Source organism: Varanus komodoensis, unplaced genomic scaffold, assembly GCF_004798865.1.
Source record: "Varanus komodoensis strain SLA01 unplaced genomic scaffold, ASM479886v1 scaffold4, whole genome shotgun sequence".
Lineage (NCBI taxonomy): Eukaryota > Metazoa > Chordata > Lepidosauria > Squamata > Varanidae > Varanus > Varanus komodoensis.
Window position 1 is genome coordinate 55997003 of NW_025335941.1, and position 22912 is coordinate 56019914.

General features: G+C 44.5%; 1 protein-coding gene across 1 annotated transcript in view; it reads right to left on the reverse strand.

The window, feature by feature from the left end:
* PIWIL4 (piwi like RNA-mediated gene silencing 4) overlaps positions 1-4031 on the reverse strand; it is a 30959-nt gene extending 26928 nt beyond the window's left edge. The window contains exons 1-3 of the mRNA XM_044442251.1: positions 3914-4031; positions 2702-2916; positions 499-620 (exon numbers count right to left, since the gene is read on the reverse strand). Coding sequence (XP_044298186.1) covers positions 499-620; positions 2702-2916; positions 3914-4004 — 428 coding nt within the window. The 5' untranslated portion in view covers positions 4005-4031. The remainder of the gene's footprint in view (positions 1-498; positions 621-2701; positions 2917-3913) is intronic.
* Positions 4032-22912: the final 18881 nt, after the last annotated feature.

Sequence of the window (22912 nt, forward strand, 5' to 3'; positions counted from 1 at the left end):
CCCAAATCTAGCTAGATGTGCAAACTAAAATTTACCTTAGTGAAAGTCAATCAAGTGCTAGAACTACAGAATGTAGCTATGCTTTTCAACACATCTTCATCATTTGAACAAATGGAACAATTTTCACCCAATGAATCTAATGGAACAACAATGGGGGGGACAACTTATAGAGACGGATGGATCAGATTATCCTTGGCTTCTGTTCATTTCAGATGTGTTCATTCTTAACTGCAAAAATCAGGCTGAAATTCAGCTCTCTTGCTCTTGCTGGACTTCTCTCCCATGCTCAGCCCTAGCAGTTAAGCAAGTCACACTGAGGTCAAGTCTGCAAACTCTTAGGAACGCTAGTGGCTTCTTTGTACAAAGTATGCAAAGTACATAATTCTTTGCACAAAATACACATTTGAGTATACAATTCCTTGATTCTATTTATAGCATGGCTTTGGGGGCCATCTAAATTTAGGTCCCTCTTTCTCCCCTCCCCCCCCACGCACTTACTTCTTAAAGACAATGTTTAAGAACTGAAGGCACACAGGGTTGCTGGGTATCAGCTGGTGGATGAGTGTAATGGTCATCTTCACAGTTTCACCTCTGTGTGTTTCACAGGACAGTTCTGTGACCTAAGGAGGAAAAAACGTGACATGCTTTCTCTTTTGGCAGTCATCCTCTCTTTCCCATGAATTACTTTATGTAATTGGCAGTTGTAATGTCTGTGAACCACCCTGCTTGGACAGAGCATAAGTCTTGGAGTGAAAGAAGACTGTGAGCTCAGTTCTGCTACTGAAACCTGGGCTGAATATGGCCTCAAATGCACTCTGATCCTATAGTCTTTATGTACAGAAGCCCCTGAGCCACCAAGGGCACAATCCTTGCATGTTTAGAAAGCAAAAGGTCTGACAACTCTCAGCATTCCCCAGCCAGCCTTGCCAATAGTCAGGGATTCTGGGAGGTGTAATCCAAAACATCTGGCAGAAACTAGAGTGCTGCACTGCCACAGCAGGCACTGCAACCTGTTGTACAATGCCCTCCTATGTCTCACAAGAGCAACCTAAAGTGACCCTGTAAAAAAGCTGTTGCAGGAATGTCCCATCCCTCAGCAAAGTGGGTACCACAAAACACATCCTTAGTTAAGGTACTCCTACAAGTGTGCCAACTGTGGGAGTGTGTGGTGTACTGGGTAGGGTTGGACAAGCCTATGAAGACTCAAGTTCTCATTCCCACCTATGCCATGAAGCTCACTGGATGACTCTGGACCAGTCCCTGATTCTCACCGTAGCTGACCTCAAAGGGTTGTTGTGAGGATAAAATGAAGATGAGAAAGGAATGCAGAATGTAAACACAACAAACGAGTTTGCTCAGAACATAAAGAGAATGAACATATAGGCTTTTGTTAATCCCTGCCTTTCAATATTTCTTTCTCCCCAACTCACCTTCTTGATTCTGGAAAATTTTTAAATAGCTTTTAAGCAAACACTGCAAGGCACATTTATTTGATTTCTAGCCCGTCCCATTAGCCGTACGTGAGCTGACAAACAAGAGTGGGTATGGCTGAAAGGTGATGAACCTGGCAGTCTGTGTGTCTGGGCACAAACTCATCTCTCATAACACAACACTGGTTTTAAAAAGAAAGATTCCATCAGACTGGGGCCAGAAACAGCCTGAACTATTGGTGAAAGACAGCAAGACTGCTACCAGTTTGTTATTTAAAATCCAAACCTTGAGAAAGAATTCGTGCCTACCTGAAAGCAATCTCTTACAAAAGGAGGGGTGGGGCCACAGTAAGCTGTCAGGAGCAAGGCCAAAACCAGCAGGGGGTGGAGCTGCAACCCAAGGTGGACATGGCACCTTTTTTTCTCGGGTGCATTTCATCGGACATGCTGGGCCCACCATGGGTTAATTTAACTTATGCTGAGCCAGGAGCCAGTTGCTGTTTTGAATCTGCAGTACCCAGTGGGATTGTGGTATGTCATGTCAAGCTAACCATCAGGGTTAACCAAGGTTTGGCAACAAACCAGGAGTTATGCAACTATTGTCCATCAACATTTTTAGAAATGGTTAGAAAATAAAAGGGAAATAAACTCTAAAAACACATCAGATTTAGCTTAGGCAGCAGTTAAACAGAATTGGCAGAGTAATCCACAAGTAAACCAATCTGATGAAGCTTAAGACTGCAATCTCTAATTGCCTAGAAGAAAGTCCTACTGACTTTGTTCATTGACTCTCTGGCAAGGAAACAGCTGGTAGGAATGAATGAAAAGGAGAAGCCACAGAAGGTGAAAGTGCTGGTAAGCAAGTTCACAGAGGGTGTCTCGTCCAACAGCCCTCAAATACCTGGAGCTGGCACTAACAGTGCTTAACCACATGTTCGGGGGCAGCCCACAATCAAGACACAAGGCCAAAAGCAGATGTCCACTGTTGTTCCTCAGCATATTGTTTCTAACACTGGAGGTAGAAAATAGTCACCATGGTTAATAAGCAGTGATGACCCCATCCACCTTCCATGAAATTGCCAAAACCCCTCACAGCAGCATGGAGAAAGTCAATGGGAATTCCCTTCTCCCCTAAATATTCGCTGACTGCCACCATTGAAATTTCAGGGGAAGTAACAGCAGTTGTTGCATTGTTCTTTTTGCATGCTCGCTCTCGCTCTCTCTCTCTCTCTCTCTCTCTCACACACACACACACACACACAGAACCTTACTCGGTTTTCCAGTTTCTTTGCAAGGAACAGTGTTGCTCCATCAAATACTTTGGTTGTTCCCAGAAGTTCAGCATGGCCATACAACAATGCAACCCGCAAATGCCTTGATTCCAGCTCTGGGGTAAATGTTACACGGTACTGGTAGAGCTGCCATTCCCTGGGCAAACCTAAACTGAAGAGGTTGGTTATCAGTTTCACAGGAATTCCACTGGAGCCTAAAATAGACAAGAGGATTTAAAATTAACTTTGGACTAACCAATATGTATAACTGCAGATTTCCCAGTGTTGAAAAGATTAGATAGTTTCTTGAAGCCACGTTAAAGCCTTACAGTCTTCAGCTTGTTCAGAGGCGCATCACAGTTGCCTTCCTCAATCATTCTGCAGGTGAGAGCTGCTTTTGTTATAGGAGTAAAGCTGTCTGCCTCACTGAAGCAGCCTTCCCACCTCCTTCTGGGCAAAAGAGGAAGGAAGGAAGGAAGGAAGGAAGGAAGGAAGGAAGGAAGGAAGGAAGGAAGGAGCGAGCAATTTAAGCTGAAAGCTCCATCCCACCTTGGGCTGAAAGATCACAAGCCCAAGAAGCCACCCACAAGCCAGCAAAGGTCTACTGGAGAGGCCAATCTGGCAAGGGAGCTGGCCCTTCTTCCTTCTACATGACGCAAAACAAGTTCAACATCAAGAGGTAACAGAAGCATCAGAGGAAGATGCCCTCACAGAACCGCTCACCTACTAAGTAACTATTTTGAGTTCAAAAGATTGCCTGAACTCACTCTTGCCTTAGGAAGCTCTTAAAAATAGGCAAAATGGTTAGAATCATACACTGTGATGAAGCGTCTTCATTTTCTTCACACAGTGCAGTTAATCTATGGCATTCACCATCGCCAGCCACAACTCCGAATGGCTTTCAGGGGGACTGGACAAGTTCATGGAGGTGGCTATCAATGGCTGCTAGCCCAGATGGCTATATGCTACTTCCAGTATCACAAGCAATATGCCTGTGCACGCCAGCTGCAGGGGAACATGGGTTTCCCATGACAGTTGGTTAGCATTATGTGAACAAAATGCTGGACTAGAGGGACCTTGATCTGATCCAGCATGGCTTCCTCAGGTTCTCCATGGGCAGTGCTGCCCTCTGCAGTAACACAGGATGGGAGATCTTGCTAGAGTTGCCTTTTCCAGTGCTAATGTGCACATGAAAACATCACATTGCTGTACCTGTTTTAGACTCTTTAACATGGGCCATTGTCTCCCTGGTTTTTAGTCCCATGTCTTGAAAATGACGATGGATCCTTCGCCCTCTTTCCATCACTGTATAACCAGAACTTCCAACAGAAAAGCCATCTTGATGAGGAAAAAAGAGATAAATCTTTGAGGCCTCAACGAGAATGGGAAAAAGGCATCATGAACATAAAGGTATCAAGAAATATAAGAAGTGTTGATTGCACAAAATGTGATCAGTTTTAGTGAAGTGTAGTTAATGGTGTACTGGCCAGCCTGTCATGCATTCCTTCACCAAAAATTTGTTTCATCATGCCAATTTTGTAGCCAGTTCTACCTTTCAATGTAGAACTGTTTGTTTGTTTTGGAAGTCTAAAGTTTATTATCCCATTTTCCTGCTTAGCAATGGCCAGTGGTTACAAGCAAACCCTAAATACGCTGGACTTCAAAGCTAATTATCAGTGCTTTGAATATTTCACCATGCTCTGAAGACAACCATTTTCACTATATACACTTTTAAGTTGTACACTTACATTTTGGTGGATTCACCCCAGCACTTGTTTGACTATTTGTGGCATCTTCCACATTCTGAAAAAACAAGGGAATTGTTATTCCACAAGTAACCATATACGGTGGAGGTGGCAGAAAAATATTTGAAAAATAGAAGTTAAACATATCCTGCTTTTTTCGCTTCACCGATACAATTCCTTTGTTAAGAAAAAGGGTATTCATCAGTGGTGCACCATCTTTTTGGCCCCAAGTGCCGTATGTGATACTGGCCTGGGGGTTGCCTGCACACATAGACACACGCCCTAGTAATCCAGACAAGGTACACAGTGCCAAGTGTACTGGATCCAGGCCTCACAGGGTGAGAGAGCACCAAAACCTTTTGATTAGCAGGGATGCTGACATCCCCTGCCACCCTGCTCGGGCTTCCCTGTTCCATCACAGCTTAGCTGTAATCCATACAGCAGCTGGCAGGAAATGAGCTTTCCCACCAAAATACGCTGGTGTGAGCTATTTCTGTTATAATGCAAAGTTTTTGGGGTAGCCTCTTCTTGAATAGCCAATTTAGACCACTAACTTTGGAGGACAACCTACACGTAAAATACTAATGTGCTAATGAATTAAAGTGTCCATCCAATTATTTAATTTCCATCATTATGCACATATGAAGACATAATATTGAACATGTATGCAGTACTTTAGGATGTTCTACATTCAGTTAATCATCCTTAAAGCAAACCTGTAAGAGACGTTCTTGTTAAGGCCAAGTAGGAGTATGAGACAACTGCTGCCTAAGCCTAGGTCACCTACCTAGTTGAAAGCATAGACGAAACTGGAACAGTGAAGTCCCAGGTCCAAACCCTGGTTCATTTTTGCCTTCCTCTGGTCTCTATTTTTTTCTGCCTCTTTCTTAAATCATGGTGCCCAGAACTGGACACGGTATTCTAGAGGAGGTCTGACTAGTAAAAAATACAGGGGAACTATTACTTCTTATGATTTAGAAACACAGAAACAGAGTGAGTCAGAAGGGGCCTCCTGGGCCATCTAGTCTAACCCCCGGCTCCAGCCGGCTGTGCTCACGACATGCCCACCATGTGTGTGTCTAGCCTATCTTTGAACACCCTCAGCGAAGAGGCCTCAACCACCTCCCATGGAAGCCCATTCCATACCCCAGGGGTCCTAACTGTCAGGAAGTGCTTCCCGGCATCTAAATGAAACCTTGGCTCCCTGAGCTTTGCTCTAGTGGAGCACATCCTGCCTTCCTCTGCGGGGGGGGAACAGGTCTCTACCCACCTCCGTGTGACACCCCCTCGCATACCTGTCGCCAACAGATCCCTTCTGAGTCTCCTCTTCTCCAGGTTGAATAGACCAGGCTGGAACTAATACTTCTATTAATGCATCCCAAAATAGCATTTGCCCTTTTTGCAGCTGCATCGCATTGTTGGCTCATATTTAGCCTGTTGTCCACAAAAACTCCAAGGTTTTTTTCCTTTTCAATTCTGGTGAGCCACCTATTCCCTATCTTGTACCAATGCATTTGGTTTTTTTATAGGTAGAGGACCTGGCATTTGTCCCAACTGAATTTCATTCTGTTACTTTCAGCCCAGGGTCCAAGTTTATCAAGATCACCCTGGATCTTCATTCTATCTTCTAGATTAATCAACTGTATTAGTTTCAGCCATTTAATGTAAACAGGTGAGGGTTCTTTATGTCTACCCCAAATAGTTTGATTCGCAGTGTGCACTTAAACAATTTCTAAACACACAGCTATTAAAATATGAAAGGATAGTATGTTGGAAGAAGTGTTGCATATCACTGCTGGACAGGGCTAAAGCCAAAGGTAGGTAGGGTTAAGGTTGCTGTTAGGTTACTGTCTCTCTTCCCTACCTCCAAAGGGATGTCACAAGAGGGACAGATCACTTGTACAAAAGATTCCAACTGATTACTTGGAGAGGGCTTTTGAAGTTGGGCTGAAGGTTACAGGATGCTGACTCCTAGTGCAGACTGTACTGTACTGGACCCTTCCTCCAGTACAGTTCCTACTAGACCCAACACCTGTGAAGCTCAGGATTTAAGGGCCAGCTCTCCAGATGGACCAAACTGTATCAACCAGGTGGGATTCCTTTCTATCTTCTGACTGGTATGTACAAATATATGAATGGTATGGTGTTTTGTTTTGTTTTTTGCTTTTTGCACTGGCAGCACAAAAGAATCGAAATAAATTTACTGCACAAAATGTCGTCAGGTTTCACGGGGTTTACCTATCAGTGTACAGGCCAGCCCATTTGATAATAATGCAGTATTAGATCCTTTCACACTGTTTTATAATGTAAATGTTACATCAGGTTCCACACTTTGTTTGCTCACTTGGCAAGACTACAATGGTTTATTATTAAACTGTATCTGCTAACAAGCCATCTTGATGGTATCCAGCAATTCAGAACAGCAAAGTTTTAGTACAATAGAAATGGTTTTACTGGAGACATTGAACGATACATTTTTAAAGACTAAATTAAAGATACATTCTCTGTTTAGTAATACGGTTAACAAGCAAATGCTTAATGAGAAATTGACAGTAAGACCAGATCTTGCAATTACTGTCTGACATTTGGGGGCATGAGAAATAAAGTCCAAAAGGTGCCCTCCCTACCCCCACAGTGAGAAAAATATCACATACAAATAAATGAGACTTTGTTCATGTTTAATAGTTCTCTAAATCTGCTGCTTGTCATAGGCTGCCTCACCCTGTCTCTGGCCAGGGCTACGTCTGATGCATTTGACAGAAAATACATTGTAAAGGAGTCACAAACATACTGAAATGGTAGTTCCAGGTTGTTCAAATGTTTCTTCTCCAGAAAGGATCTGCCCTCTGGCTCTTACTCTTGCCCGTCCTGCCATTTCTTCAGGTCTTAAATCACTGAAATAAGCAAAACAGTACAGTGAAATTCAAGTGTATGCAGAGAGCCAGTGTGGTGTAATGCTTAAGAGCGTGGGACTGGGACTCAGACGATCTGGGTTCTACTCTCCACTCAGTCATGGAGCCCACTGGGTGACTTAGGGCCAGTCACAGACTCTCAGCCCAACCCACCTCAAGGCATTGTTGTTATCGGAATAAAATGGAGAGCAGCAGCAGCAGAATTATATAAGCTACTTTGTTATTTGTAAAGGGGGGAAGGTGGAATATAAATCTAATAAATTAATATTACTCTGCTAGCTCCAGTTCAACCAGTATAGGTTCTACTGGTAGGAATGCACGTGAGAGAAGGGGCTGTGAGTATTTCAAAGACTGCCTGTTTCTTATATGAACCTGCCCACTCCACATGCTGCAGTCATTCATGCTTAGTGTTTCTCAGTCATCAGAGGAACAGCAAGTGATTGAGCAGGTTTGTACATCATACTGACCCAATCTGGCAATATGCATCACTGGCTTGCTTGTTACTCAGACAATCCATGGTGTACCCAACAGAAGACCAGGCTCACCATGGGTTCTTCCCGACCCCATCTCCTTCTCAGTTTTCCCATGAGTATCCCAGGGATATCTATGGCAAGATCATCTTGTCTCCTCTCATCCTTCCACAATAGCAAAACTCTTCTCTACTGTTGCAGCTCTGTTTCCCCTCTGGGAGTATCTATCAGTGTCTGCCAATTCGGAGATCACGGTTCATGATCTCTTGAAAAAGGGATAAAGTTGTAAAAGCTGCAACAAGAAAAAAATAGCTTGCCATCATGGGGGCAGACACTAAACCTCTGTGAAATACTGCTGTCCCTGATGTTGGCCTGGGCAAGCTGATAAGAACAGCAAGGGCTTTTTGCCAGTTCCTGGGACCCACAACCGGGTCTGATGCCCAAGTTCAGGCAAGATGACAACGTATCATGTGTACACCACCACCTGGAAAAAGTGTGGGTTTACACAACATGACAATCCACTATGGTGTGCCATCCACAATGAGTTGCTGTGTTGTATGAACTCCCTATGAGAAGGGTCTTTCCCTAGTGCACACCCTTTACACTGTTGCCTAACCCCAGTTAGACAAGTTAGTGATGGATGAATGGCAACAGTCCTGATAGCTATATTCTTCCTCCAGGATCAAAAGCCATCTGTCCGTACACAGCAGCTGCTGGGAACTTGAGTGGGAAGGTGCTAGAGCACGCAAACCCTACTGATGGGCTTCCCACAGGCACCAGGATGGTCACTGGGGTGAGCAAAACATTTTGGACTTTGGTCCAGCAAGTCTCTTATGTTTTTCGGTTTGGCGATGAACTAGAGCGAGGTCAGAAAAGCTTCAATTTCAGAGGGACTTTGGCATTAACCAGTCAAACTGCTGGCTATGTCTTAAATGTTGCTTTCACCAACTGACAAAAATGTTTCTTCCCAACCTGAAGGAGCCTGTTACCATACAAGGTGGTCTGCTACTGAAAGAAGCTTTAACATGGACACTGCTATTTCTTTCATTGCTATTGTTTTCAGTTTGTTTGATTTTGCTATTTTTTTAGGAAGACCTTGTGTTTAATCTGAATTTGTTAACCTCCTTGAGTGCCATTTTTAGGTGGAACGACAAAACATAAATCTAGTAAAGGCTGGATCTTTTGTTTGTTTTCCTCAATTGTTTTAGTTCATTGTTATGGTTTATTTTTATACTGTTCCTATGTCTGAACTATGTTGCGAGTTGTTCTGTGGAGCTCTGGATAAGAAAGTGAAACATGAACCGACATACAAGAAGGAATGGGGGGGTTAAAATAATATCTAATGTGTCTATGCCAACAAGATGTGCGAATTCCCCACCACAAAACCATTTCTAACATCAAGCAGGCTGCAAGTTCAACAGACTGAGGAAGAGTTGAATTTAGGGTCTAGGGAAGAGATGGGCAACATGTGACCCATAGATGGCATGTAATGTCCAGCACTACTCCCCAGTGTAATCCTCGTCCCCCAAAATAATGTTACAATTTTATTTCACGGAATGACAGCATCTGTAATCAGGTCTAAGGGATTAAATGTAATTTAGAAATCCAGCAGCAACAAAGTGATCTTGGCTTTTTGTCATGTTCCCATAGATTGTAGCCTGCATTGGCGGTCTGGGGGTTGGAAATGGTCCATGGACTTCCAGAACCTGCCCACCAGTGAGCTAAGGCTTCATTTCAAGCAAAATTCCAGGCCAATACTCAAATTACTTTTTCTTGAGTTTTCTCTTAAAAGCATGAATTGTGAAAAGACTTCATCATCCCCACATGTATAAGCTGAACAACTGCATGTCCGATTGTCACAGTCTCTGGTTGTTTGCAGTTCCAGTAGTATGCTAATTTTTATTAGCATAAACCACTCTCTATTAAGATGGGACACACTAAGGGCTTGTGGGATTGCCTTTATTTCCATGCGAGATTTGTTTGTTTGCTTTTACTAGCACCAAGTGCAAGGCAAGAGGCTTGCAGAAGCTGAACACACAGTTGGAAGTAAGCCACAAGATGATTCCCCACACTTGAAACTTGCTTTCAGTAAGTCATTTCACAAACAACAACCCCAGTCATGGTTTTCACTTTGAGGTTTCCTGATTTCAGCATCCTAACTAAAGAATCTTGGTTGGCTGAGGCAGCTGGGATTTGCAAGGGTTTTTTCTATCTAATCATGTATAGGACTGTGCCCTAAATTGTTGCTGTTGTTAAACAAGGGGGAGCCAGGAACCCTGTTGGAAAAAAATAGGAGAAAAAAATAGAAAAACCCTGTGCTGAATCAGACCAAAGGCTTATCTAGCCCAGCATTCTGGCCACATAGTGGTCAACAAGATGGCGCTAACATACTCTCTCAAGCTGGACATGAGCACACTCTCCTGCTTGGGCTCCCCAGCAACTGGCACATGTACATGCGCATACCACCTAATGCTGGTAGCATTTAATCCCCATAACTAGAGCTTTGGCTATGGAGTGGTATTGAAATGTCACAGAAACATCAAGAAAATACTCTTATGCTTTTAAAGCCAACCAACTTAATGGCTCTATCTTGTGGTGACAAATTGCATATACTTCGTGATGAAGTACTTCCTTGCATATGTCCAGAATATAATCAATATATCACCAATATAATCTCCAATCAACTTCATAGAACTCGGGTAGGTTCTAGTGTTATAGACAGGAAGAAAAATTTCTAACTATCTACTTACTCCATTCCCTTTCTAGAAATGATGTCCCAGGATTAAGGAAATGGCGAATCACTGATAATATATTTACACAGCTTTCTGACTACAGTCCTCAAACAAGATCGTAGATTATGCACCTAACACAAACCAAATCATACTTACCTAACAAGAGCTCATGTGTGAAACAAAGGCAAATACTGTTAACTGGCTGGTGGGCAGGCAGAGCGTTGAAATATTTTCAATTTTGGAAATGCCAGCTCTGCAATTCTAAGTAAACAAGTAACAATTGTTTTTAAAAGCCACTGTGAAATAGCGCTCGGAATGTTAGATTTGGATGGGCGAGACCCAGATGCAAATCACTGCTCGGCTATTAAGAGTACTGAGTAACTCTGAGCCAATCCATTGTGCACCCCCTTGACTTTTCCTGCGTTTTTCTTCTCAAATCCGGCATCTTTAGAAAATAGGATCCTTTAACGGCAATCGCAAACTTCGGATCATATGCTAATTCACATATGCGTTTTTTTTTTTTTTTTTTTTTTTGGACCTGCGGCCGGAGCCCAGGATCTTTTCCAGCACTTCGCACCACCCTTGGAAACTACTCGCATAAAATTAAGAAAACCTCGTCTTCGTGTTCGGCAAAAAGCTAACGCCCATTTGCAGGGACGGGGGGAAATCAAGCTTTGCAAGAAGGAAGCATCTGAGCCGGAATGTCTATTTCTTTTCCTGGGGAGCTTCGAAATGTAACCTTCGCACGAGCATCCAGAACCCGCCTCCCTGGCGAGGCTTTACCTTCGGAGACGCAAATTCGCGCCTTCCCTCACCGCCCTTCCCGCTCACCTGGCCGGAGCCACGCCCACCCGGGAACGCTCCGCCGCTGGGCACGTGGGCAGCCCCGTGCGGCGCGGTCGGAGCCACGCCCAGCCGGAACGCTCCGCCGCTGGGCACGTGACCAGCCCCGTGCGGCGCGGTCGGAGCCACGCCCAGCCGGGGCCCCATCTTCGCGCGTTCTCTTGCTGCGGTTGGGTGGCTTCCCCAGGTGCGACGTTGCTCCACTCTCGGCTCGCCTTCTGTCCATTAAGCGCTCACATCCTTATGAGTTCTATAGATTTACTCCCAAGTAACAGTGAGCATAGGATTGTAGCCGTGGCTTTCGATACCATCGACCATGGTATCCTTCTGGATAGACTTGCGGGATTGGGGGTTGGAGGCACTGCTTTGCAGTGGTTCCGCTCCTATCTCGACGGTCGATTCCAGAAGGTAGTGCTGGGGGACCATGTCTCTACGTCATGGCAGCTATGCCATGGGGTACCACAGGGCTCCATTCTATCCCCTCTGCTGTTTAACATCTACATGAAACCGCTGGGAGAGGTCATCAGGAGGTGTGGGCTGCGGAATCATCAATACGCTGATGATACCCAGCTTTACCTCTCGTTCTCCACTAATCCAGGTGAGGCAGTGGCTGTGCTGAACCGGTGCTTGGCTGAGGTAAGGGAATGGATGAGGGCCAATAAACTGAAACTCAACCCAGACAAGACGGAGGTCCTGTTGGTTGGCGGATCGGGTTTCGGAGAGGGTGGATTTGACCTGGTCCTGAATGGTGCAACACTCCCTCTTAGGGATAAGGTCCGCAGCTTAGGAGTACTCCTCGACCCGGAGCTTTCTTTGGAAGCTCAGGTGACAGCGGTAGCGAGGAACGCCTTCCTTCAGCTTCGGCTGATTAATCAGCTGCGCCCCTACCTGGAGTACGACTGCCTGGCGACAGTGACACACGCGCTGGTGACTTCCCGCCTAGACTTCTGTAACGCGCTTTACGTGGGGCTTCCCCTGAAGACAATCCGAACACTTCAATTGGTGCAAAATCAAGCTGCCAGGTTGCTGACGGGGACGGGGCATTATGCTCACATGACTCCAGTCCTCCGTCAGCTTCACTGGCTTCCCATTGAAGCCCGGGCCCAATTCAAGGTGTTGATTATGACCTACAAAGCCCTAAACGGCTTGGGTCCTGGCTACCCAAGCGCTTACGTCCGTATATGCCCAACCGCCCTTTGAGATCTGCGGGAGAGTTCCTTCTCCGGGAACCCTCCATGAAAGAAATTAGGAGAGTAAGTACCCGGAGGAGGGCTTTCTCTGCGGTGGCACCCAACCTATGGAATTCACTCCCCAAAGAGGTCTGCCTGGCACCGTCGTTACTGGTTTTTCGGCGCCAGGTAAAGACCTTTTTATTTAAACATCATTTCAATTGTTAAAACATATGATCTGGCCAGGGCAACTTCTTCTTCCTTCTCTTTCTCCTCCTATATTTTTATTTTATACTGATAATTTTAATTTTATTTTTGTAAATCAATGTATTCTTTGTATTTTTATATTTAATGGTAATTTATTATGTACTATTGTATTTCAATGTATTTTATCATGTTGTAAGCTGCCCCGAGGTTTCGGCAAGGGGCGGCATAGAAATGCTATAATAATAATAATAATAATAATAATAATAATAATAGCCTCACTTATACGGAGCCAATTATTGTTCCTGGAAAAAGGAGAATGTTACGCAGTTTTCCTGAATCTGGTGCCCTACAGATTGGCTGGACTATAATACCTATCATCCCCTACCACCCGGCGGGCTCGTGGGTGGGGAGTAGGGCGCAAGATATGAACTGATAAAACTAGATTTGCAGAGCTGCTTGAGGATATTCATATAAATTAAGCTAGTACATGGGTCCTCAAACTAAGGCCCGCGGGGCGGATCTGCCCGCCTTGCCCTTTTAACCGGCCGGCGCCACGTGTTTTGCACTCGCTGGGCACGCGCGCGGCTTACTCGCGAGGAGGTCGTTTTGGAAACGCTTGGAGAAAACGATCTCCTCCTGAGCGAGTTGGCACCTCACCCTGTGCGCGTCTGGCAGCAACTTGCTCACAGGGAGATCTGTTGCCTTTTGAACTTGCTATTAGTTCACCCTTATAAAGTGCCCAATGATATAATTGGCAAAGACAATGTGTCAAGCATAAATAAATGCATGGAACAATCTAGTTCAGGAAGCTCCCAAGCATGTATTAAAGACACAGGATTCTGTGCAGGAAATAAAATTTCTCTTCAAGGCTCTCCTGCTTACACACGCTCTGGTGTGCCAGTTCTCATGCTTTCAGCAGGACAGAGAACACACCCTGACCTTCTAATGCATCTTGAGAGGTTTATACAACCCTAATGAAAAGCTGGAGAGGCCTGGAGATAAGTTTTATTTCCTGCAAAGAATCCTGTGTTTTTACTACATGCAAGGTAGCTTCCTGAAATAGATTGCCACCTTTTCACATTTCCCAGTCTCCTGTGCATTTCATAGCAACATGTAAACAGTTAGTGAACAACGCTCCTGCCCCAGTAGAAAGAAAACCAGACAGGAAGAGCTTTGCCTGCTAAATATCTCTGTGTGAGGTTGCTGTTGAAAAAGCACAGGTGCAGCACAAATCCTGAACACACCAACTCTCAGTGTTGCCTTGTTTTCCAGTTACAGTGGCTTGCAGTCACACACTGAAAAATATCTGATGCAAACTTTTCAGACTAGGTTTGTACAACACAATATCCAAAAGTTGCTTGTTTGGGTTGGCAGGCCATGGTGTCATGTGAATCTGGCCATGGTGACTGGCCAGAATGAATTAGGGTGGTTGTCAACCATGACAGAACAAAGCAGTCTGTTCTATAGCTTGTTCCACAAGTCTGATGTGGACAGCAGGTCCCAGAGTGGCTGAAGCTTCTTGGCACGGAGTATGACTGAGTGCTGCATGCTATGTACACACCCATTTACCACAATGGGTTGCTGTTGCATGGGAAACCTACCCACAGGGTTTATTTATTTAAAACATTTCTATGCCGCCCCCATCGCAACAAAGCCTCGGGGTGGCTCACTAAAATACATAAAAACATACATAAATAAAAATAATATAACAATTTAAAAGAAAAAAAAGCATTTAAACCCCCCCCCCCGTGCATTCTCGGCTAATTTTAAAATCCTAATTAAGTCAATAATTTAGCAATTAAAATAAGTTTTAAATAAAAAGGTCTTAGCCTGGCGCCGAAAAACAAATAATGACAGCGCCAGGCGGACCTCTCTGGGGAGCACATTTCATAGGTGGGGCACCACCGCAGAGAAAGCCCTCCTCCAGGTACTCACCCTCCTAATATCATTCACAGAGGGTTCCCGGAGAAGGGCATCCGTTGCTGATCTCAAGGGGCGGGAGGGCATATATGGGCGCAAGTGTTCCTTTAGATATCCAGTTTACTTGTAGGATTGGTTTGCATTACCTCCTGTCCTGATTTATTTATTTGATTTATACCCCACTCTTTTCTTATGAACTCAGAGTGGCTTACATTCTTCCGCGGCTGCTCTCAATCTCATCCTCAGAACAATAACCCTGTGAGGTAGGTTGTGTTGAGAGTCTGTGACTGGCCCAGGCACCCAGTTGGCTCTAAGGCTGCAAAGGGACTAGAACCCCGATCGGCTGAGTCCCAGTCCCATGCTCCTAACCACTACACCACACTGGCTCTCATTACCTCACATGTGGACACCCAGCAACAGGTGCAAGGTCTGCTTTAGCACAGCCAACCGTGACTGGCTGCCATCTTGAGAGTAAATTAACTCAGCCTTCTTAGCCCTCAGGTACTCTTGGTTCCTTGGGAAACCACTGGGTCTCTCATGCTGGGCTTATTTGCAGCTCCTTCATGTCCTTTGGAGAGCACAGCTTAGGTTACACGTTCTCCTCATTTCACACTGTGTGGAACATAGTTGTTCAAATCAGCATTAGCATGACCAATAACATGGTTCACCCCCTTGGGAAATTCCCTCTTTTAACCTGCAAAACATCCATTTGATTTTGGTGAAAACAAAGTAAAAGTTTTATTAGGGATTCAGGCAAAAAATTGTGTGTCTGCGTGTGTGTGTGTGTGTTTGTGTGTTTGAATTGAGCCACATAATCTGTTAAACCCCCAGAGAAACATGAGAAGCTCCATGTGTTAGATCTACACAAGGACAATTTCAGGGAAATTGTGTGTCATGCTCTCTATAAATGCAAATCTAAGAAGCTACTAGGATCTGCATTCTTCTGTTATCACAGGAGGCCACATCAACAGTATTCACACATGGCACATATAGTGAAAAACACTCCCAAACACACTTTTGAAAGCTGTTCAGGTGACAACCAACACTTTGGCCGTGTATGTAGATACAGCAGGTACTTTGTTTCTTTGGCGATGCACCTTTTCAGCACTGCCATCCTAGACCATGTGGTGCCTCATGCCTCTCCTTGACCCTCCTGCCCTCTGTTTCTCCGGCTTTTGAATACCTTTCATTTGTCATTTTGTATTGTTTTTGTAGCCCTGTTAATGACTGAGATCCACAATCTCAGGACTGTGTGATATATTGCGGCTACATATAGTGATTTATTTGTAGCCACAAATCTGATCATTTAGAAGATGGGACAGACTTGATCTCCATTAAAAATATGAGTCCATCTAGTCCAGCATTCTGTTCACACAGTGGCCCACCATATGCCAATAAGTTCCACAGCATCTGGGTTCAACAGCATCTTCCCACCCACATTCCACAGCAACTGATGTACATAAGCATCTTGCCCCTCATCCTGGAATCAACATACAGCCAGCAGCTGTCTAAGTCTATCTACCTTCTCATCCCAATGAGAGGACTGTCATTGTCCTGGGATGCCTCGTGAAGGACGGGTATAAAATATTGTTAATAAATACATAAAATTTATTTTGTAAGCTGCTCTGGGAGCTCTTTTTGGTTAAAGGGTGGAGTATAAATGCTAGCAAGAAATAAAAAGGTATGTTTGCTTTGCAATCAGTCCTGTTGAGCTTGAATGGACTGACTCAGATGTGAGAAGCCTTTGTGAAATTCAGCCAAATGGCATGGGAGGGTGTTGAATGGAGGATTATAAGTCACAACTAACTGGACTGAAAGCTGAACTAAGAAAACAGGAAGCAGCACCCAAGATTGTGGATCCCTGAAGGGAAATTCCTTTCTCAGTCTCTTACATGGCTGAGAGATTTGAGGTGTAGAGCCAAACCAGTTTAGTGGAATTTCCTCAGAGCTAAACTTTCTTTCTTCTTTGGGCTTCACATAATTCTACCTTGGTTGATGCCCCCAAACCCTTGAGGCAAAATATTTCTATAAAGCATCTGTCATCACCATCACAAAACTAGTTTCCAGAATTCCCCAAAGAGCCTTTGTATTTTAACAGGCTGTCTAACAAGTTTCGGTGCTGTTTTCGCGTGAATTTTAAAAATGGCTATTATTCCTCTGTTTTGTGACTTTTCTCATGACCCTTGCAAGTCATGGGGAGGGTAAGATAATTCAGATTCTGAGGTCTGAGACTAAGCATGGTTCCCCCCATTGCATACACCAGTTACTGAGAAGCTTGGGCAGGGTCAACTCTTGCCCCCATCCTGCTTGAGGGGCCCTGTGGGCAGCTGGTTTGCCATCGTGTGAATGGAGAACTGGACTGAATGGGCCGTTGGTCTGGCCCAGCAGGGCTTGCCTTTTGTTCTTATGTTCTCTTCCCCTTGTGGCCAGGGTGGAAAGACTCATGCTGGCTGCCTCCCCAGAGCTGGACAATCCACCTCAGAGAATAGAGAAAGGGGGTATTCCAGGAGATGGGAAGGGGAGGGGACTTCCTAGGAGGTATTCAGATGCTGCTCAGATCTCCTTCCTCTCTCTCTAATGCAAGGGTACTCAAACTTCTTAAACAGGGGGCCAGTTCATTGTCCCTCAGACTGTTGGGGGCTGGACATATTGAAAAAATACGAACAAATTCCTATGCACACTGCAAATTAAAATTAATTAAAATTAAAATAAATTTAATTTAATTAATTTTTTTAAAAATAATGTAAAAACATTTGCTCTGCTCACTTGGGCTGCAGGAGAAGCCCAAGAAGAGGTGGGGAAGAGCATGTCCATATTCAAGGGGTATAGCTACAATGTCAGTGATCGTACTGGTGGGGGGGGGGAAGACAGGTGCAATCGTGCTGCTGGGGAGAGAAGCACGCCTCGTGAGCTTTTGGACTCGCTGAGAGATCATTTTCTCTCCAGATAAATGGATTTGGGCCATAGCTTGAGGACCCCTGCTCTAAGGCATCTCAGCTGGACAGTGCTCCAGTTCCTCTCCATCACTGCTCCCACTCTGCACTGGATGATCTTAAAGCTCTGAGTTCGGGGCGGGGGGGGGGCTAGGGACATCAAAGGCATATTCAAAAGGATTATGCCCTTTGTCACTACGGAGCTGTGCTTTCAAAGGGATCTTTTTGACTAGAGTTTTGTTTTCTCTGCTGTATTCCACACTGCAGAAACAGGGAGAGGATACTGATTGTAAAACATTTATGTATGCTAACTTGTATGCATAGATGCAGATGTCTAAATAAGGGCTTTAATTTAAATAGAAATATAAGACACACCACCATAGTGACAAGTCAGTGGCTGGGTGACTTGAGTTCCCGCTCAGTCCACTGCCCAGGCGCTAACTGTGAATGGGCGACTTCAAGACTCCTGCCCTACTTTCCCCGCCAGCAGAATCTTTCTTTTTAAAGTGAACTTGGACTCAGATGAGTCCTCCCTTCAGCTGAAGGACATTTTCAAACAAAAGACCATTCTCTGTAAAGTAGGACTCATGGCCAGATAAGAGAGAGACAATTACACTATGGACCAGGAACTGTAAAAACAAAACACATATTCACAAAGTACGTGCAGCAGGATCTGCCAAACTCTTGAGCAAATATTGCTAATGGAAAAATGTTTTGGACCTAGCAGCAGAGCCCTAAAGGGCCATATGTAGTAATAATGCACCAAAGGGGTACAGGAGATCTGTATCTGATATACTGAGAACCCATAGTTCCCTTAGATAAAGTTCTTTGGTTTTATCAGATGCACAAAAACCCTAAAGCAGTTGCGAAGAGACTACTGCACAGGGCTGAGTAATCATTACAATGCCCATCTTTAGAAAGCACCCTGAAAATGCTGCATTGGTCCTAACACTTTTGAATGCATATATCCATTAATTTGTTTTAGAAATCTATATACTGTATTGCATCTCCTAAAACAGTTTCAAGGTGGAGCACATAAAAATTAAAATTTAATACAGTACACAACTGAAATTCTAGAAAGAAAATGAAATCTAAAGAACAGAAAGCTATTTCAACCGGCTTCCAAAAGTACAAATTTTCATTTAATAGTAATATTTTTAAAACTACGTGAGCCAATAAAAATATAAAAATAATGCAGTGTTGGCACCATTCCTTGCCAGCACTTTCATTTGCAAGAGTCTTTCCTTCCACAAGCCTGAAATGTGACTTACAATGTGTCTTTGAGCATTTTTCAAAATGCACTGGAATGTTCCAGAAGTGAAATCCATCTGTTGGTTCTGTTTAGAAACATAGAAACAGAGCGAGTCAGAAGGGACCTCCCGGGCCATCTAGTCTGACCTCCGGCACCAGCCGGCTCCGCTCATGACACGCCCACCATGTGGACGTCCAGCCTATCCTTGGACACCCGCACCAATGGGGCCTCAACGACCTCTCGTGGAAGCCCATTCCACACCCTCGGGGTCCTGACTGTCAGGAAGTGCTTCCTGGCATCTAAATGGAACCTTGGTTCCCTGAGCTTTGCTCTGTTGGAGCGTGTCCTGCCTTCCTCCGCAGGGGAGAACAGGTCTCTACCCATCTCCATGTGACATCCCCTCACATACCTGTTTGTTTGTTTATGTTTTAGTGTGACGAGTACACAGCCCTCAGTGTGAGTTGAAAAAGGGAGCTTTGTACCCAACTTCGGAAAGATTTAGTTTCAATAGCTATGTGCTAATCTCTTTCTCATACACTCTTAAGAGGTAAGCGGCAATGCAATAAAGCTACTTGCAGTGGCCACATGGGACTCATCTTCAAGCCTACATTTTTTTTCTGATTTCATGTGCATTTTGGAAGATCTGTAGGGGAATGCATCATCCAGATTTTCTGCAAGTCATTCACTATACCCCAAGCTACGATTAGGCATCAGATTCCACCATTAAGGTTCTACGTAATACAGTGGAATATGCACTATGAAATCTGCCCAGCCCTATTTTAGTAGATGTCTCAGCAGGAAAAGTCTTGGACAATACCTCCGCGGCATCTCATATAGCAAACAAGCTCCTGCAAAGTGATTTCAAATTATATTGCTAAACTATGTGGACGCTTTAGTATGCTGCCCTAGTAGCAGGCTCTTAGCCTAACAAGTTTAGTGGTTTATAGCATTCTTTACTTAATTTGATGCTGGAATGTTGGTTTTTCAACTGAATGATGCATCAGCCAAGTCTAACCCTATATCTGTGAAGTTTCCATGCCACGGGATAGTTAAGTATTCTCCATGATGTCTGTGGAAGGAAAGAAAGAGGTCACCACTGGGCACATAAGTGACATGGCTGAAATGAGGCCAGAATCTAGTTCTGTAAGATCAAGAAAAAACTGCCCCGATCTCACCAAATGTTTTTTCCTCCAAAGAAAATGTTCACTGAAGGCTAATCTAAATGCTATGCAAAATTTGTAGCATGTAGCAGATCCTCGGTTTAAACTACTGTGCTGCTGGGCTGGTTGATTGAAAGGTTGCCAGTTCGAGTCTACACAACAGGGTGAGTTCCCGTTGCTCCGCCCCAGCTCCTGCCAACCTTGCAGCTCGAAAGCATGCAAATGAAATTAGATAAAAAGGTACCACTTTGGTGGGCAGGTAACAGCGTTCCGTGTACTTTGGTGTTTAGTCATGCCGGCCACATGACCGCGGAGACTGTCTGTGGACAAACGCTGGCTCCCTCAACTAGGAAACGGAGATGAGCACCGCCCCGTAGAGTCATGCATGACTGGACGTAACGTCAAGGGGAAACCTTTACCTTTACCTTTTAAGCACAGATCAGCACCACTGTGCACTGGGAAGGAAGGCACCCAAACTCTTTTTTCTTTACATTTAAGAGAGTGAGAGTGAGAGTGAGAGTGAGAAATGAAGAGAAGAGGAAGAGGAGTCCATTGGAAAACACAAATGATCTGGCAGAGGGGCCATTTGTAGGAAGAATCAGCAAGGAGGAGAAAAATGAACGAAATCCTACCTCCTATAAATAATCCTTAAGGTCATTTTCCCCTAAAGTTGGGTGTATCTCTGGTTTCAGGTCCAACTAGGGGGGACAGAGGTTTAAAATATCCTATGGACATTTACAGGGGAGAATCAGAGGGCAGGAGAATGGGTAGGTACCTCCAACCATCACCTCAAATTCCAAACACTTTGTATTATGAAGAACGAGTAATATAAGATTGGATACCTCATTTCCTATGGCAGCCCCCAAAGCCCCTCATGGGCTTCTTAGTGTCTGTGTGAGGGTCAGGGGAGGATGAAAGGGAAACAGCAAAGAAGAAACAGGAAACATGACATCCCCTGAGCTGTTTCTTTCATCAGAGCAGAATCCCACATTTCTACAATGGCTCTGCCTTGCATTGTGTGCATGGTTCTGTGGACCAAAGAAAGAATGGGATGGCTGTAATGCAGTTCAGTAAGTTTAGACTATGGGGACTTAATCCAGGGAAGGGTGCGATCTCTGGATCCTCACTTGCTTCAAAATGCTATCAGCCAGCCCAACCATGTCTGAGAATCCTCCTGCCCATTCTGTGAATGAGGCCCTAGACTTGTTCCCCAAAGTGCTGCCCAAACAGCTCCAGAATGAATGCGATCAACTGCAACAAACAAATAGGCAACTCCTAACAATCTGTGGTTTGGCATTACATGATCGAGCATTAGGCTTACCTTCCCAGTTTACAGCAAATGTATGAAACAGCAAGAGTATGGTTTATGCATTGTGCTTGCACTACAAATCTGAATTGTAAAACAAGGTTTTTGAATCTTGTTTGTCATTCTGATTTGTAAGGCAAGAGCAAGACCTCCTTTATGGTTCAGGTATCATGATAAACTACGCGTATGATTTGTCAGGAAGTAACTGGTGCACAAGGGAAGAGGGAAGAGACCAGCACAAGGCTTTATGCCTTTAGTGAAGACAGATGATGTGGATTATGTGTGGAGCAATCCATTGTCTTCCCTCCCCTCTCACTGGACATTTGGCAGGTGCACACCAAAAGAAAGGAGGGCTTTAGACCAGCAGCTTTAAAACTGGTTGCTGAGAAAAGTATCACTGTTCATAATGAAATAAAAGAATTTGGGCAGCAAAATCCAGTGAGGCTGCCCTTAACCTGCTGAATGTGGGCATCTTATGGAAGGTAGAAGAATTGTGGTCCTCCTGCCCTGCAGAACACTTAGCTGATGTCAGCCATTTAAGTATTTTGCTCCAGAGTGTAAGGAGAAGACACTGTTCAAAGACAAATGAATGTTCCTCCAATACCACATAGCCCTTTGGAGTTAGTCTATTGAATAAAGGCAATGAGCCAAGCTATAACAACATCCATACAACAAAAGGCAGCTTAGAAATATTTTAATAAATAGGTAAATTCACAGCTGATGCAAGTACTGTATTCCATAATCAGGTGTCCCGTAGCAGAGTATAAAATGTGATGGGAAAATCAAGGTACTTTAGAAAGAAGGGCCTTTCTCACATTCTGCGTCACATATTTTTGTTCAACACCCTTGCCATATAGCTGGGAGGCTCCACTGAAAGTACAGACAGAGGCCACTGCCCAAAGGACTGCCTTTGGCATGCCCAAGGCATGACCCCATGAAATGCATTTTTTTCTATTGCACAACTTCCTCCATTTTGAACAGCAGAATCTCAAATCCATGCAAAGTATTTCTGGCATTTCTCTTAGCTTTAAAGGAGTCTGAAATGTGCCACTTATGTTCAAGAAGCTACCTTTGCGGCAATAAGTCGAGAACTTTGCTGGGATTCAGTCCATGGAAAATTATAAGCCATTTCATGGGGTGTGTCCTTGGGCAGATACTGCCCACTGGCTCCATTTTAAGCATATGGTTGGTGCCGCCTTCCCTCCATTTCTGATGTTCAGAGGTGAGTGTTGGTGTTAAATAGCCAAAACAGTGACATCCAAAAAATCCAAGCTTCATAGAAGTATAAAAAAATCTTTAGTAGGGGGTGGCAGAACAAAACATTACAGTCCAATAAGAACAGAGTATTCCACGGGCAGGACAGAAAACCAGTGGAACAGGAATGGTGTATTATAGAAGAGGGCATGGGCAACTGACCGCAATACACAAAGCTGCCTTATACAGAAGTCGGATTGTTGGGCCCAGGGTCTGGGAGGCCCCTGTGTCTCCCCTGCCCCTTCTGGGGGTCTGCCCTCTCACCACCAGCTGCTCTTGCTTCTCATCAGGCCCCAGCATGACTACCA